This window comes from Falco biarmicus, chromosome 4 (assembly GCF_023638135.1).
Source record: "Falco biarmicus isolate bFalBia1 chromosome 4, bFalBia1.pri, whole genome shotgun sequence".
Classification (NCBI taxonomy): domain Eukaryota; kingdom Metazoa; phylum Chordata; class Aves; order Falconiformes; family Falconidae; genus Falco; species Falco biarmicus.
In genome coordinates, this window is record NC_079291.1 from 1,587,220 (window position 1) to 1,605,369 (window position 18,150).

General features: G+C 41.7%; 1 protein-coding gene across 2 annotated transcripts in view; it reads right to left on the reverse strand.

The window, feature by feature from the left end:
• Nucleotides 1-3,010: 3,010 nt before the first annotated feature.
• The window catches only part of IGF2BP3 (insulin like growth factor 2 mRNA binding protein 3), a 114,262-nt gene continuing 99,122 nt past the window's right edge, over nucleotides 3,011-18,150 (reverse strand). For both annotated transcript variants that reach the window (XM_056334165.1, XM_056334164.1), the window contains 5 exons: nucleotides 15,947-16,066; nucleotides 11,783-11,857; nucleotides 7,990-8,121; nucleotides 6,539-6,652; nucleotides 3,011-5,632 (listed from right to left, as the gene is read on the reverse strand). In XM_056334165.1, the coding sequence (XP_056190140.1) occupies nucleotides 5,531-5,632; nucleotides 6,539-6,652; nucleotides 7,990-8,121; nucleotides 11,783-11,857; nucleotides 15,947-16,066 (543 nt within the window). In that variant the 3' untranslated portion in view covers nucleotides 3,011-5,530. The remainder of the gene's footprint in view (nucleotides 5,633-6,538; nucleotides 6,653-7,989; nucleotides 8,122-11,782; nucleotides 11,858-15,946; nucleotides 16,067-18,150) is intronic.

The following is an 18,150-nucleotide window of genomic DNA, read 5'->3' on the forward strand; positions in this document are numbered from 1 at the left end:
TCACATTAAAACATTCAGCTCATTCTGAGAGTGCAGTTGGTGCCTCTCCTAGTTTTCCTCTCACCTGGTTTCTGGAAGAAGACACTGAGGCAACACACTGTGGCAGCTTCTCTGAGGCAGGCAAAAGTGGTTCTAAAGGAATTCCTTAGTCCTTGAGCCTTACTTGCTGCTAACAGTCTGTTCAGCACTTTCAGAAGTGCTGTGTGTTCTTTGACTGCTGCACGGTCCCATAACCAGTTAGAAGAGCTTTCAAGATGGTTACAAAACTGTGTAAAACAAGATGCTTTTCTCCACTGTAGGACAGTGCTTTCATCGCTAGAACAGGATGTCTTCTGCAGAAGCTTGCTGTGCCATGCATCAGGAAGCAGGAACAGAAGCAGATCCTGAGGACGCTCACCTTTTTTACCTCATAGCCCCACAAAGTACTTCAAGCCCTGTCTGCATCTCTTCCCTGCACAGCAGCTGCTTGTTCAGGTGGAAAGGGTGGTCACTTTTTTTTGAAAAAAAAACCAAAAAAACCCCAAAACCAAAACCCACCCCTTCTTCCTCATTTCAGAGTGGTTGTGTTTTCTTGCTCTGTCTAGCCTGTTTTTTCAGGAGTGACTGCCTCTGAGCTCACCTGCTCTGTGACACGAGGCAGCAGATAGCTCTGCAAATTAAGCAAAAGGAACATTTATTGAATGTAGTTAAACTATGCAGATAAAACATCTTTGCCCATGAAATAAAGGTATTGGTGTTAAGTCTGACTGCAAAGAAAGGTTTTCAAAATGCTTTGCAATACTTGTCAGGAAGTAATCCACACGGGGGAAGATAACCTTGGCTGTCTTACAGCATGATGGGTTCTAAACCAGGCATTTCCTCCTAGGAGGGATGCGTGGGAGTAACTTTGGATCATTCCCTGAAACCATTTGCCTTTTGCTGCTGCTGAAGATAAGTAATACTAAATGAATAGAGGCAGGTTCAGCAAACATTACACTGTTACGTGAACCCACATTTAGTAACCAGAACTGCGTACAGTATATCCCATCTCAAAGAGCACAGCAGCAAAAGCAGCACCCAGAAAAAAACATAAAGAGCTCGGGAACAGCTTCTGTGTGAACAGACTAGGACTCTTACAGCTGGAAAGGGATAATAGCGTGCAAACCAAGACCAAAAAAAAAAAATCAAATTAACCAAGGAGACAAAAATCAGTAAAATAAATGAAAAAGTATAACTGAATTTACTGCCAAAGCATGTTGTGAAACGGAGTTCTATTGAATATCCAGTGGCTGCTATTAAATCAGGACTGCCAGCTCAGGGAAAGAACTTCCTCATCCTGCATTTAACAGGAGCAGTCATAACCCGTGCTGAGCTACCGCGATGCCCCAGCCAGGTCACCTGCCTGACTTGGCAAGTCTTTGCCCTGACACTCTTAAAAGGTGGGATGCAGGAATTAATAAAGGCGGTCTGGATGGTCAGTACCGTGCAACACTAAACCCCTTTCAGAAGGGAAACGTTGGGGAATGGTTTCAGTTCCATTGATCAGGCGATTTCCATGTAAAATAAAAATACCGAGCAGCTTTTCCAATGAGTCCGTAGGCTCATCACTCAGTCCTGTGCAGGTTTGGCTGTCTGGGATCCCTTGATGATGGGATGAAGAGGAGAAACAATTACGAGGGTGGAACTTTTGTCATCATTTCATTAATTTCCTGCACTGCATCAAGGGACTTCATTATCGAGCAGTTGAGCTACCATCTCCGTTACAGACCAGCTCGAGTGCCTCCTCCGCGATTCCTCACGTTCATTTAAGAATCCCATGCCCTAGTACCATGCCAAGACCATGCTGTCCCGCACAGCACGCATGCTTCACTTAACAGAAACTAACACACAGAGCGCATGCCTTTGAAATTGCAGCTCAGAAATAAAAGCTTTGGAAGGTTAGAAGCAAATAAAAGCATCATGATTAAGCAAATGCTTAAAACAGTCAGGGGTTTAGCTGTCACAAATGCACCAGTGATACAGAGGAAGGCTTAACTTCTTACACGTTGCTCAAAGGGCATGGATGCTGGCTCTGAGAAAATAGCTCAATACCGGCATGGAAGAACAAGCTCAGAGTTCCCTGTGAAATGCAATTCCCTACGCAGTGTCTTTTACAGCCATCATTTCTTCAGTTCCCTCTTTCTGCTGGTTGGTCCCAGAAAATGAGCTGTGAAGACAAGTGGGAGGGTGCAAGGGCCTGGAAACCAAGTTTGGTTTTCCACTCCTCTTTAAGAGATAAAGAATTCTATTATTCATGGCACTCCTCCGTTCCCCAATCCCTCCCTCTCACTCTAAAGCATTTGGTTAAACGTCTAGTCTCATTTCTGTTCCAAACAGTGTTAACAAGGCTCCAAACTGAGAGGCAATACCACCGCACCAGCAAGTGGTGTGTGTTTGGGGGGGTGGGGTGGCAGGAGCAAGATGGGGGTTGCAGCCACGTTTGCTTGCTGGTGTGACTGCTCCTGCCTATCCGAGCTCCTAGGGCCACGTACATTACACAGCCTCATCATGCTGTGAGCACCAATGTAAGGACTGGGTAAAAAGCAGCCGAAAAAATATTTTTTTTAAAAAAAAACAAAACTGCAATTCAGATCTCACTTCAAACCTGTTCAAAAGATTCTTTCATGTTTGCCCTGTGTTGGGACTGTTGAGTGCACATCCCTTCCGCAGCAGATCAGCCTAGGTGAACTGCGTAAGACCGAATCCACAAACAAATCGGCCGTAATACAGACTGTACAGCATTCTTATATGAGGGGGGGAGAAGAGGAATTATAAGCCACAGAAGTCACTGCTTGTATTGGGAAGTGCAAACATTGTAACGTGGCTGCTGGGTGCCCTAGCAGCTACGGAACACCTGTGGGTGACTGTTCATCCTTATCCAGTAATTATTATGGACAGAAAACCAACTTGATTGAAGTACCACAAATACTTGGAACAGTCTGTCCCTATGCCTCATTAACTTACAAAAACACCACACAACTTTATCTGATGATAGGAGTTAAACTCTTTATTCCATTCAGAGGCATCTGGCAAGTGGAGCTGCATTGGGGGGCACATTACAGATGAAAAATGATCCATACTTTGTGAATATTGAAATCATTTACAGTATTTACTTTCTAGCTATTCCCAAATACTCCAAATTACCAAGTCTCAACTGAAAAGAAAAACATGATTTACCATACTAAGTCTAGAAATTTAAGAGAGATGACAGTATTTAAATCATCAGATGTAAATGCAGCGCCTATTTGTAAATAATTTTTATGGAAAATAATGAAGTCAAATCCTCCTCAAATGTTAAGAAAGGAACATCAGACTGACTTAAGCCTCAACGAAAATTAAAATGCTATGACTTTTCATACTTCAGTAATTTTAAATTCATTGTAAGAGAAAAAAATTATCCTAAAGGCTAGATGAAGGTCACTGTCAAAAAAGGAAAAGAAACTCATTTTTCTTTGCTAAAACTACAACATAAGTTTGTGGTTTTTAAACCAATTAGTAAAGAAGAGATGCAGGAAAACCACTTCAGACCATTTTCAAAATTATCTAATCTGTACAACAATGATCTTTGGGAAAATTATCTAGTCTATGTAGTAATGCCTCTATTTCAACATGAACCTAAGAGGTAGATAACAAAATGATGAAACAAATGTTTTTGCTCATTGTGCCCCTCAAATCAGTGCAGCATGGTGATTCTGATCATCTCATGCACAAAAAACATCACAAAAAAAAGGTTCAGAGGTAATAGCATGGCTCTGTCGACCACACACATACAGGCGCGCACGCGCACACACACACACACACAGCAGTCTTTATGCACCATGTGTTGCCACATTTTTTTTTTTCTTAAACTGAGGTAGACTGAAGTTTATTGTAGAAACTTGAATGTGTCACTATTACCACAATCATCATTCAAATTACATTCGGAAATTAAAAAATTTGGTAACTTTCCCGTTATCCCTGCCTTTTGACATTTTTTTTTTCCTCTAATGGTTGGTTGCAGAACGTGCATAAATCCTGCTGCATCTATTATAAGCCAGGCTAGAGAGGTTGTTGGTTTTTGTTTGTTTTTTTTTCCTTGTAATATTTTTAAACCTTCAAAGTGGCTTAGTGTGGCCCATAACAGCGGCTGGATATGTAAACTTAGCCTTTCATTATCTTTCAATGTGATCAAACACTGTTTGACCTTCCCCCATCGTGGTAACTGAAAGCAGTATGATGTGATCTGCAGGCAGCAGAGACCCTTGTGGCCTCCAATACACTCCAGCAGATCAAGTGTTCTATCAAACTGAAGATGAAGCTTGCTCTTTGAACAAAATGGCAAAGTCCAAATGGGCTGCAAATGGTTAAATGTAGCATTATTAGGTAGTGATGGTCAAAGGCACAAAGGGTTCATGCATTCAATCAAGTAGCACAAAAAAAAATTCAGCCTCTTGCAGCCTTCTAATTTTTTCCCCCAACCCCAGCCTCTTGCCATCACTTCCTTGTCCTGTTCCCAAAAAAGTACCGTCACAAACTTTTTCATCCCATCTTAAAAGAAAACTAAACGGCATTGCTGCTATCAGAATGTTGGCATCATTCACTATCTTTTGAACATTCACTGAATTTTTTTTTTTTTAAACAAATGATGGTGTTGAAGCCCTCAGAAAATCTGAGGCTATGTTTTTTTACCCACCTTACTCCCATCAGCCAGCAGCTAGAAGTGCTCTACTATATTTTTCCCCGATAAGTCTGTAGTACTCCTGGCTGGTGGCTGATCAAATTTTAATTTTTTTTAAAAAAATAAAATGCTCAAGAACTATTAGCTTTATAAAGTATACAAAATACCAAAAAAAAAGCAAAAAAGGAACAATTTCTCATTGAGGTACTAAATGCCTGAGGTAGTTTAGTAAAATGCATATTTATCTTTTTATGCCCTGGCCAACACCATTCAACACTTCCCTTAGGTTATTCATGGCAGTGTTATGTAAAAATGCAACCAAATTCTTTTTAAAAAATGCCACTTGTTTCAACATTGGGACTAACACTTAAACTCTTGTCAATGCCCTTGCTCTAACCCTAGCCCACCCGCAATCCCACCCTCCAAATGTGTTTCTTCTTTTACAACTGGACCTATAAGAGCAATGCCTTTTTTTTGTTGGTTTTTTTTTCTTTTTTTTCTTTTTTTTTTTTAAACCAGTGAACTCAGAAGAGAAAGCTTCATTAAACCAAGTTCTAAAATTGTTGGGGAATAATAAGAACAATAAAAAAAGACTAACGAGTTTATGTTAAATTGTGAGAATAGAACAAAAGGGAAGTGAAGGGGTCCTTATTTTTAAAGCTGGGTTTCAAAAGTTTGAGAGAGCCTAAAGAATACATTCTCAGAGACAGCGTTCAACGGTTGCCTGGTCCTCGAACAGGTGATTGGCTTGGTGGATCTTCTGCATATAGCTTCAACAGGTGCTCACCACCCGTCTCTGTCGCACAGTCTGTCTTTGGTCTGGCATCTGTCTCTGATGGGCCATTTCCTAAACCTTTATTTCCGTCTCGGCTGAGGCTGTCCGCTTTGCAATGTTTTTTGCTGTTGCTGCTGCCTTCTTACCTGAGCCAGTATTTCCTGAATTTTCCTCTGAGCAAGCTGGAGGACACAAGAAGAAACACCCCATCATGACGCCATGCTGCAGTGACTGCTGTTTACAAATCAACTGTAGATGCTACTGGGATTAAGAAAGTCTGGAATAACTAAATTCCTAGTACTGACAAGATTACTCATCAGTTAAAATACGCTTGGGTTAGTAACGATGTGCAATTTTTTGATTTTTCTTCCTTCCCCAATTACCATAGCTACCTGCACGGTCATCTGTACTACAGCACACACGAGCACAGGCTGCTGAAGCTACGGGCTACTTTTGTTTTACTCCTCTGGAGATAATAATGTTTTACAAGAACCCACTGTGTATTTTAATAGAGTATGAACAATTTTTTTTTCTACAACAGGGAATCCAGAAGGCCAGACTTACAGGACTTAACCAGCCTTCCCATATCCTTCCTGAACTACAAGCCACCTGTAGCAAAGTGTCAAAAGAAACTGGACTGAACTAAAAGTTAAGTGAGGGAAGGAATCTTGTGATCCTTTTCTTTATGATACTAAATCAGATCGAGTGATGTAGACATGTTGCATATACAGAACCTGGCAAGAACTGCACCCTATGAGATGGCTTGTACCTCCCTTCCATCTGAATTTCAGTCCAATCACAACTTGGGCTTTCTTTCGATTTGAAAGTTTTAGCAGTGCCAGAGCCTACATATATCAATGAGAGAATTCAGGGAGATTGTTTTACCTATGTAACAGTGCAATATCGTTATAAATCTCTCTCACTGGCATGAGGAAAGTTTATTGCAGCAAGACAACTAGAGGAGCCTGGCAAGCAGTGCTTTCTGTATCCTGAGTAAAAGTCTTCCATCCCTTGGCTCTGCACATGGATATAAAAGACAGACCGTGGAAGCATCAAGATAATACAGAAATTCATTCCAGTCCTCCTACCTGGCATGCATAGAAGTGACCAGTTATTTTCACAACCACCTGATCATTTTCATCAGGTGTCTGGTCACGAGGAACTACAACTTCTGCACTTGTCAAGTTTTGAAGCTCATTTACCTGTAAATAGATAGTAGAAGTCAGAAAATCCTACGCAAACAAATATCCCACAGCCACCAAGCCTCAAAGATACTGCTGACCACAGAAACATCATTGTCTAAGTTCCCTTTAAAAGAAGAAACCCATTAACAAAAAGCATCTTTGTGCAGCAGCGTGCACTCTGCGGGATTAGCCTTTCGTGTCTCCAACATAAAAGTTAGCACCAACTTCTCTGCGTTTGTAGAAGCATTTTAAAGACTAAATACAACGCACAGAAGGTGTTAAATACATGATTTTAAAAAGCAAAGATATGCTGCAGTGTTTACAGTCGAGTTTACATGTTTAAGGTCAGAAAACTCATACAATGTGTAATGTAGGGAGGAAAAAAGTCAATTTATACATTTTTCCTTGAAGAATCTCCACAAGATGAAAAACTCCAAACTGAATGATGAGAAGTGTCCAAATCATTTTCAATAGCCTTTCAGCTTCCATAACGTTAAGTAGAGGTAAGGTTAGAGTTTTGACCCATTTAGACTCATTTTATTTTAGAAATGCATAGCATTATTTAATCAGTAACGTTTCAGATGAACAACTTTTCAGAGATGTTTGTCCTTAAACTTCTTACCACCACAAGTAAGAAAAGAGGCCACGTTGCCTCCTAACACTTAACTTCAAGACCCCATTGCACTCAAGGGTGGAGACCCAGGACTGAACCATCTCTGCAAATATCAGCTAGCTCCTGACTTACAACCACGTGAAAATACCAGAGTACCAGCCCCTTTCCAGGATTGAAAAAAATCTCAGTAACTTGATTTTACGCAACAAACTGAGCCTAAGAAACGTCATCAATTAAGTTGAAGCAAAAACAAGTGTAGTTTTTTGTAATACTGAGGTCTAAACATGTCTTAATTTCCTACTAATTTAGAAATCATGCTTTCACTCAGTATTGGCCAGAAATGCTACCTCTGGATACACTGGATTTGATTTTAATTAAGTGAGATTAGCGAAATCTGGCATAAACTAAAGTTCACAGAAGCAGGTCTTGAGTGGGAATGTATTCATTCCAAATGGAAGAACTGGATTTCTATTAATAAAGCCCTGCAAGATCTGACTGGGACTACCAATTTTTGTTAGACAATTTTTTAGATTAAATAAATCATTCTATGAGATTCACTTCTCATGCCTCTACTCTAAAAGAAATGAAAGCTTAACAAGTACAGCTAAGAAAACAGCACCTGCTTTAACATAACTTCAAAGAATTAGCTATTACTTAGCAAAATGTTTAAGACATACACATATACACAATTAAATAAAGAACATAACTGAACAACGCTAAAAGATTTATTTCAGCTACTTACTGTTTTGCCTCCTTTACCAATAACTCTACCAGCAGCATAGGATGGCACTTTTATATGAGCCTCAAGTTTCACTTCTTCTTTAGGTCCAAAGAAATTCTCCTCTTTAAGTTTTCCATAGATTCTCCCTTGAGCCTGCAAAAATGCTTTCAGTTAGAGAATGCACTTATTGAAATCTAGTTAATTTCAAGAAATTCCAGACAGAAGAATTCCCAGTACACAACCCTGACCAAGTGTTTTCACCAATAAATAAAATAACTATTTTTCTTAAAAGAAGTCCTTGTACCAAACTAAGCAGCACTGCTGTCCAACTTTAAAGTTTGCATGACGAACCAGGGAATCATGGAGCAATTTAACAGAGTTCATCATTATTCTGCTTTTCAGTAGGAATACTGCTTTTAAAATAAACCATTGCACGTCTGTAGAGGTACAGAGTGGTCAAGAGAAGAACTGTCTGGCTGAAGCATTTTATTACACCCAGAAGCACAGAATGCAATTAATTGGCTCAGAAACCAATTATTTTAAGGATGTTAAAATAAAATAATAAAAAAAAAGCGCGCCACAACCCACCACCGCCACATCATGGGATAAAGACAGACTCCAGTTAGAGCAATCAGCTTACTTTTACAATCCATTACAACATATTGTGTAAAAATAAATAAATAAATCTGACTTTCCTCAATTTTCTAAAGTGAAAAATCAAACTGCCTAGATCTAAACAGTAAAATAGCACCATGGGAACAGTATTACTCCAACCAGCACACAGTTCTTTTCTGGGGAGCACGCAAATGCCAGGTAGCAAGAAGAATTGTCTGCTGAGACTAAGCTCGTGAATCTTGTTGATTTTTAAATACATTTATTTCCTTATTCCCTGCTGTTCATCAGGGAATTCTTGAGAGATGGTAACCAGGTCTTCTGCTCTGCATCTCCTAGAGGCATCAAAAGAACACTTCTCTTGAGATACTGAAGAGAGATGCTCTGTAAAGGCCATAGACCTAGGACCACAAAGCCTTTCCAGTTCAGATTCTTTATCACCTTCAAATCACACGCAAGAGCCCTGTCACCGTGTACACGCTATATCAAACCATCTTACAGGCCACCACTCCAACGGAATACGAGAACTCCAAAGATTGCATGATGTGATAATTACTTTAAATAGTGGCAACTTATTTTATCTTATTTCTAGCTCATGTCCTAAACCCCTACTCAAGTTCATTCCACTCTAGAATGGGTAAGATGAAAGACATTTTGTGACCTTGGAGCTGAAAATACTCAGTATTTGGTCTAAGTCAGACTCAGGTTGCGGGATCCTGTCACAGAGGACAAAAGCTACCAGCTTTTCCAGTGACACAAAAGACTACAAAAAAAGCTGTACAAAACCTCAATATAACTACCATATTCTGGCACCATCAAAAGCCTTAGAGAATCAGAGATCCCTGCTCCAGGAAAACACTTCAAAAGGGTTTGCCAAGAGCAGATAAAATACTGTTCCCAGCCATCATCTTTTGACACATTTTGACACTATTCCCAAATTTGTTAGAGACAGACAGTAGCCAGTGGAGCTCTTTTAATTTCAGTAGCAATGCTTTTCATGTGCATAACACCTTGACAGCCTGCACAGGCTGCAGGGCTCGGTGGGAGAGGTACTACAGCAAAAAAGCACACATTACTGCTGAGTTATAAAGCATGGGGGGATGCTGACTTTTTAAGAGATAGATGATGTATTTCCAACATCCCAAATCCTTCAGCTCTTGGAAGAGTCTTTAAGGTAGGGAAACAACCTAACTGGGCTGCAGCTCCTTCAGAGTAAAGTAGTGGCTGAAATGTGGTCCTACACTAGATTCCACTTTGCTTGCACGTGTCGCGGACCCCAAGGCAACATGATCCTTCCTGAACATTGGTGTCACAGGTCTGCCTAAACTCTAGGGAGCACTGCAGCAGAGGCGGGAACAGTGGCATATTCTCCTCCCTTCGCCTTGCTGATTAATAGCCCTGCATGCTGCAACATCCTCAGGCCACTGCAGCTGAGGAAGGAAGGGGTGCAAGCCACCGCAGCCACCATGGACACGAATCGCGAGCAGCAGAACACAACGTAGTAGGGAAAGGATGCCCATCTCACAGGCTCTGGGATGACACCACCTCTCTGAGAGCTGGTTACTCATTTGAGCAGCAGCTATTCCCTCTTCAAGTTGTTGTACACCCAGATGACGTTCCCTGTGCCTAACAAGCAATAGCCTATGCCCAAAGATAAAGACGACCCTTCTTCAACAGAGCTTAAGGACAGCATTAATGAAGCTTGGCCCTGACTGTAAGGCGTGCTTCAGGCCAACAGTGGTGGTAAAAGAAAGGACTGAACTTTGCCTCTGCCCACGTTGGTCAAGAGGGCATTGCTCAGAGTAGTAAGAGATACGAGGACTGGAGCTGAAGGAAGCCCCAGGAGAGAACCCCCCTCCTTCACAAGACCAGCACACTAAGCAGCAGCATCTGTGCTAGTACATCGATCCCTCTTCGCAAGCAGAAGCCCAAGGGTAGAGAAGTGACTGACTGATGTGGTTTTAACCAGTATGTGGGGTGCAGAAAAGGGAGACTTTCTCCTTGCATTATCCAGGCTGGGGAGAAGAGCTGGCAAAAGAGCTCTGTGGGGCTTCAAGTCTGTCTTAGGGAGGAAACCCAAGGACAAGCCTTTGCCTACGTGAGGCGTTAGGATAAGGGACACCCAAATCTACTTTGGCCTGATACTCTTTGAGGGCAAGTTCACCAATATCTGACGGAAAAAAAAGGTAACCAGAATCTAAAATCCTGATCCCAGATCGCAAGAGCATGCCATCTGTGGAATAGGCCATGAGGCCAAGCCCACATGCACACAGAAAACCTCAAGGAGGCAGAGCTTCTAAATTATGCTTTGCCTTCAATACCTTTCTCAAACATATATGGTAGCTGAGCAATAATTCCAAGTGCGTCTAAGTTCACTGTTACCACTGCAAAATACCTGCCCTGATACTTCTCCAAAACTCCTAAAGGCATTAATGAAACTGATTCTAGATATGCCTGAAGTTTGTACACCACCTTCTTGCGAGATGCCCCGAAGCAAAAACACAAAGACAAAAACGAGAACAGGCAAGAGAACGATGCCAAGACACAAACGCTCAAGTGATTTTCTACCTGCTCTGGGCCTCATCTGTAACGAGGCCAGGTTGCTGCGCTGAGCTGCCTGCATCACTCCTAACGCAGTCAACTCCTTTTGGGGTAACTAGATTTATCCTTTGGCACTTAAGGCAGAAGGCTGCTCCAGAGCTCAATTTGAACAGAAATGGGATAAACAGGTTGACTATCTCCTTGTAGTTGTAGTGGAAATACAATTAGAAACCTTGCATTTATCTGTACAGCTACCCAAAAAGCATTTTCTAGTTGGCGCACAACAGCAACCTGGGAAGACTCAGTCTCTCGTCTTGTCAGCTTTGTTATTTCAACACAATAAACTGTTGCATGTAATAAGGCAAGCTAGAAACACTGCACTACTGTGCTTGTAGATAAAAGGGAAAGTCAGGAATGTAGTATGGCCATATTTTCATGCTACACTTGATTCTAACTTACATGAAACTCGCACCAGTTTTCAGGTGACCAGACACGGCCTCCCATAGTATTACTCCTATTCATATGAGATACCTTTCAGCAAAAACCAAGCGTTTACTAAAATTCTGAATAAAATGGTGCTTGGAACCAAGTGTTTTGTTTTCAGTATTGTTCCTTACAGTCCAAAGGCCACTACGCACTGACAAGTTTTTATGTATTGTACCTTGAACTGAGCTTCTGGTGGTCCAGTGATGATAACCATTCTCAGCTTGGCATCTGGTCCTTCAGCAGGGGCAATCTGGAACGGATAAACATAGCTTTTTGGTAGCTGTCTTTTGAAGGAATAGTTTAAAGCCACCTCCTCCCCGTTTCAATCTCACATTCTGTTCAAGAGTGAAAAATTATTCGTTACAGCAGCAGCATTACACTTCAGTCATGACGGGGCTGTTCTCTTTAAAGTGCATTAATTAGCTATAATGAAATACGGAGAAATTGGCTAAGCCATAAGCAAATTTACTTCTGAAAATTCAAGGCACAGCTATTCAGCCACATATGGCAAAATCCCACAAGCCGTTTTCATGTGGCTGAGTGATGCAAGTCATGTAGCCTTTAAAAAGACAAGAATGGTTAAGACAGAGATTCTCATCCCTACCCGCTAACTTAAATAGTCTTTCTAACAAGTTTTGCTCATTGGCAAAAGTTTGCGTCCATCCCCCTGAGAACACGAGATCGCTTTACTGTTGTAACTAACACAGATCCAAAACCTTCCTCTATACTGGACAATGAGTTAGCAGTTTCCACGGGGCTTGTATCTACAGACACTTACTTGTGTGACCCAAATAAAAATTAAGCTCCACCAGACCAGAGACAGAGATGCCTGTAGGGTCTTTAGCAGTTCATGTCACCACAAAAGTAAGATTTCTGTGGGTGTTGTTCTCAGACTCCAGTGGCATTAAATAATTCAAACTAGCCTCTGACATTCTGGATTAATCTTTTGTTTATCACAACTGACATTTCCATTGTTGCATCTAGTATTACATAGCTGCTGTTGAATGGGCAATATATTAAACACTACAGGATTTCATCTTAGCTGTTGGCATAGGGATGTTATTCATATTTAACAGCTGTAGCTTATTTCAGACAAGTTACCAGTCACCATGCATCATTTTCACTGAAGAATTTTGCTTACGGAAGTTTATGTAATTGTTCATATTGTAACCTAAGATGGAGAAGACATTATATACCAGTTATCTGGTTTGTGTATTTATTTTTCATAGGATTTCTGCATTCCAGTTGGCTATATCTAAAAATACACATTCTTTTTACAGCCATACGTTCACATGACATGACATTGTGGTAAGGGCAAGCACAGACTAGATCAATTCATTCTTTGAAACACAGGTATTTTAGAGGGACAAATTTCTGAGGCACATTTGGAGGCAGCTGGCTGAACGGAGCTCAGCTTAATTGCCATTCAATTAAAATGGACATTGTAACTTGCCTCTCTGTCTCCTCATGCTTTCTTAGTGAACGCCATCACTTTTACTGACATTTTAGGAAAAATATTTTCCATCAAGCTTTAGTTACATCTTACATGTGTTTAAGTGTTCTGGGACATCTCTTGCTTTGCTTTTATCTCGGAATGTCCTGTTCTCAGCAGCTGGAGTAAAATGTGGCTGAGGGCTGTGAAAGAAACTAACATTTCTGTGGCCGAAGGGGCAACCTAGGAGACTTCAGTGTTAATTTTGCCTGTCTGCTCTTGGAAAGAGAACTTACATACATACAAATAGTATCTAAGCGGTGATTTTTGACCTCCGAGAGAAGTGGCTTCACATTGGTTGTTTTCCAGTTACTAATCTTCCATACGCCAAATCACAACCTGACAACTTCATACACCCAAACCTACAACACTCATTCCAACTCCTTCAGAGACAGGAAGGGCTCCTCCGGGAATAAGCTATAACCAAGAAGATGCCAATGGTGCCCAACAGGTCCCAGCACTGTAGCACAGGGTGGGCAGCAGACAGCCCAGAAATCTCTGCCTGGCTGCTCTGCTGATGAATTCTGTCTGCTGGAGTCCCACGCCGAGCTTGTACTGCCCAGCAATGATCCCCGGCACAGGGACACAACCTGAGCTCATCCACAGCCATGTGCACCTCTGAAGCGATGGGCTGGACACGGCAGCCTTACGCAGAACCCTGATGCATCCGCAGTTTATTTAGTCTTACTTCATGGCTAACTAGTTTCATCAGATGTACAAAGCTCGACACGAGCACAGAGATGATGCACGGGGATGTAAAATGTTTTCACGTGTAACAATCTACAGCACAACTCAAAACAAGTGCAGTGTCATGCACAAAGACTTACTTCCTCCACAAAGTACGATTACTACAGTTCGGCAAGTTAAAAGTTACTCAAGAATCACTCCCTCCAACTCTTAGCTAAAAGCACGGATTCCTTGATGATTCACAATTTATTATTTTGTTCAAAAGTTATGATACAGGGCAGATGGTCAATAGGATGGAAATTTAGAAGTTCTGCATAAATTACTACTAACTGCCATATTTAACGCTTCCGCACAGAAGCAAGCATGCTGCTCCATATTGTTCTAGCAGATTACAGATGAAGTTACGTTTTTATTTTAATTGATAAGCATACATGCAACTTCCCAATATAGCAAGCATACCCTGTATCTGTACAGTTCTCAAGATTTAATCTTATTTCCACAAAGATTATTTTATTCCTACTGAAGGAACAAAAGACCAGAGCTTTAGCAAACTTTTAACTGAATTTCAATTAATACAGATATGTTAAATGTGTTGGGTAGAGGGGTGCCAGCCAGTAGAAGCCGCCTGAGGCTACTGTTACCCAGATGCGTGAGAAACACGGGAAACTCCCTTTCCATTACACTGTCTTCCAAGGGCCAACTAAAGAACTAGTTTGAACGGGTTCTTGGAAGTCCAGGTTCTTTCATATTTCTCTCTCCATCTAGCAGTACCTTCCAAACACCACTAATCTCAAACGATGGGAATGGAGACAGAAAGAGGAAATACGTGTGCTACATCACACCTCTCCATGCAAGACAGATTTGATAAAGAAAAAAAAAAAAACAACACCTCCCACTTTCTTCTATTCCAATTTCCCCCCTAAAAATATGATTAGTGCTCTACTAATGTAGACCATCTGGGTAGTGTAACAACTATTTAATGTACTGCTTGATAAAGGACGGAATTGGGCAGCACGCCAGTAAATGGACTGGCACGTAAATGGATTGGCATTCAGCAAACCACACGCAAGGCTCATTCATCAGGGCTCCCCAATTTTTTAGCTCTGCACACTTAGATGAGCACCTTCCAAGCCAAGCCCAGCCGCACCGGCTTCACCAAGCTCAACTCAGCACAGCCAGCGCCTGCCCCTCTGCCCTGATCTTTGGCACATCCCTGCCACAGCACTCACTAAACAGGCCACAACTCCCGAGCAAAAAGAGAACTCGGAAGAAAACATTCGCTTAATCCATGCAGGAAAATGTCAATCTAACAGCACGTAACAAAGCTACATACTGTAATTTTTTAATAACTTTTTTCTTTTTTTGATTTAGGCCAAAACACTATCTTTACAGCACAGAATAGCAATTTACAAGAAAAAAGCTCCAGCATTTTTAGAGAAGATACTTGTGGTTTCAACAGCATTAGCAGCAGAAACCCAAGGCCTTCCTACAACTGCAACTGGTGCTAACCTCTCTATACACAGCCAAGGAGGATTTCAACCAAACTGACTAAAATTCTACCTTAAGCTTCCATTAGGACAACCTCAGCAAACCATCTTGTTCTTAGCTGCACTGAGGCAGTCAGCACGCAAACAGCTGGCTGGTAAAGCAGGGTGCCACAGTAAATGGGATAGTAAAGAACTGACTGACCCCAGGAGCTTGGAGTACATGGGTGATTTTAAAACACGACCACTGAGGTGTGGAGACAGCGCAGACCAATCCATCTGGAGCAAAGCAAGAATGGCCGCAGCAGTAGGAGACTTCACCTGTGATGCTGTTTTTAGAAGGGGAATTTACCTCACCAATTTTGATTTTACCAAAAGCAACGAGAAAGCCTTTAAGCACTGCATCATTAAGATGTAAGCCTGTTTCTAAGAAATTGAGACCACCAAAGTAGTTTTCGTTGCAGCTTATATTTCACACCTCAGGAGACATTTGAAAACATGCTTCTAATTATCTTGTCTCAAGGAAGATTAAAAGATGATTTATAAACAAATGTACCATTTATCACATCACATTCTAAGCACGGAGTGGGGGAGGACATTCATGAAAACACTGCTTGTGCAAACTTGCTGAAAGTGTCACATAGAATAGACAGAAAGTTAGTCAGTATAATAATACCTTAATAGATGCGCCTGCAAAACGAGAAAGTTGTTTGATGTGCTGTCCCTGCTTGCCAATAATAGCTCCAACTGCCAAGGCTGGGATGAACAGATGAACAGTCTCAGACTCGGGCTGTTGCTGTGGGGAAGAAGGAAATATGCAGTGAATGTTTTTGAACATTACGAATCAGACTGACAGGAAAACGGGTATGGAACAGGCATGCATGGAAATGAGGGGGAATCTTACAATGCCCTGTGATGTCTGAGTATTAAGGGTCTGACTTTTTCTGGAATCACAAAATTCACGGAACATGAAAGAACAGTTTGAGCCAAAAGAGGATTCCATAGGTTTTTTTTATAAGATACTTGGCAATTTTAATGCTTAGAGTTTAAGAAAAAAAAAAAACCAAAAACAAACATACGATTCAGGTGCAGCTTCTTTGCAAGGCTTTCGTTCTTACCTGTCACTGTCTGGATTCTCTTCCACATGCAAGACTGCAGATGAGGCTCCTACAAGCAGAGGGACTACAGACCGAGCAGGCAAACTCTTTCTAGTTTTCCTAGTTATTTTTTTAATTTTAGATTGTGCTGAGAGCAGCACAAAAAGCCTCAGAGTTACATATATGCTACAATTTCCTTTGCGTGGGAGTGATCTGGAATGATAGCCAGCTTGAAAACTGCCAGCAATTCCTCCTGTGTAACATTATGCAACAGTTGGAGCCTTGGCAGCAGGCCCCACGCAGGCTAGTAAATTAAACACCAGATTAGGCGTTCTTAAAAGCTCGAGGACCCTAACATCGCGCCCACTGGGTATCAGGCACCGCTGCAGCTTCCTATTGCCTTCAAGCAGACGCCCCAGCTGGAGAGCACAACGTAACACTTGAGATCCTCTCTACGTGCTGCACAGCAATGATCGAACCGCGGGGTTACACATGACACAAGCTATAACTATTTTACCAGCCTCAGCAGAGGTCGTCTTGGACTAACAGAGCACCACCGAGGACCCACTACACCACCGTACCGTTAAGCCATCCACTTACATCAGGGTTACTTCTTAAAAGCATTTCACACAAGCCTTTTCTTTGAACTAGGAGGTATTTCACACCCACCCACCCATTTCTTCCTCTGCGTAGCCCTCACGTACTTTCAAGATTTGTTTTGCTCATCCTCAACAGGACAAAGCCAACAAGCCCCTCTCCCACAAGGGTACTTGATGACAACACAGCCATCCTCATCCTCACTTTCTCAGTGCCCACCACGCAGACCAGTCAGAGCACATGGGACAACCGTGCTCATTTAGCTTTGCTCACTTACGTATTTTGGTAGGGATACAGACCCACAATCCAGAAGGTCACCAGAGCAACTTTTTCTGTGATATTTTCAGAAAAAGATACCCTATATGTAATGCAAAGCAAAAAGCAGCTGCAATACTAAAAATAAAGATATCTCCACTTAGGTTTAAGTTTCAGTGACTTCTTTCAAGGAGAAGCAAAGTCCCAGTGCATTAACCATAAACAAATCAGAACGAAATGCTTGTTTCCAAGTTTTACCATTTTATTTTTGGTAAACACAAGTCAACTGTAACCCCAGGGGAAGCAAATTCCAGGCACAGCTCCACGTATCAGGTGAAGAACCCCCAAAATAGGATATTCAGAATAGAAACCCATTCTGCCAGTCACTTTAGGTGATCACAACAGTTGCACAGTTTACCCTGTGTTTTCACATGTACAAGTCATCAGGATTCACAGGTTATGCTGTTTCTGTTGGTTCAAGCCCACGTTTTCCCTGGACACAGGTTGCAGCCCTCCACACCCAGCCTCCCTGCTGCCCTGTGTGCTTCGTGGCCAGCAGGATCGCAGATCCAGCTGATTTTTAAGGGCAGGCAGTGGGTCCCTAACCCAAATAATCAGAGCACCTCACAAGTGGCAGTCCTGGAACAAGGGAGGAAGCAACAACGATTAGGTCAGGGCATGGGAAAAGGTGGGAGCACCCCTTTTAATCTGCCAACAGATCAGTTTAAAACAATCTCAAAGTTACGCCCTGAAACTACACATTTGTAATGAAAGATACCAGTCACTTCACTGTATATGTTAAACCACTTTCCAGAAGATTACTCATTTTCTCCTCCTATTATTACAAACATCCTGTGAGTGGAGTCACAGTAAGCCCTTTTATATGTTCACTATGAACGCAACAAGACTTCCAGTAATTCGGAAATGCTAC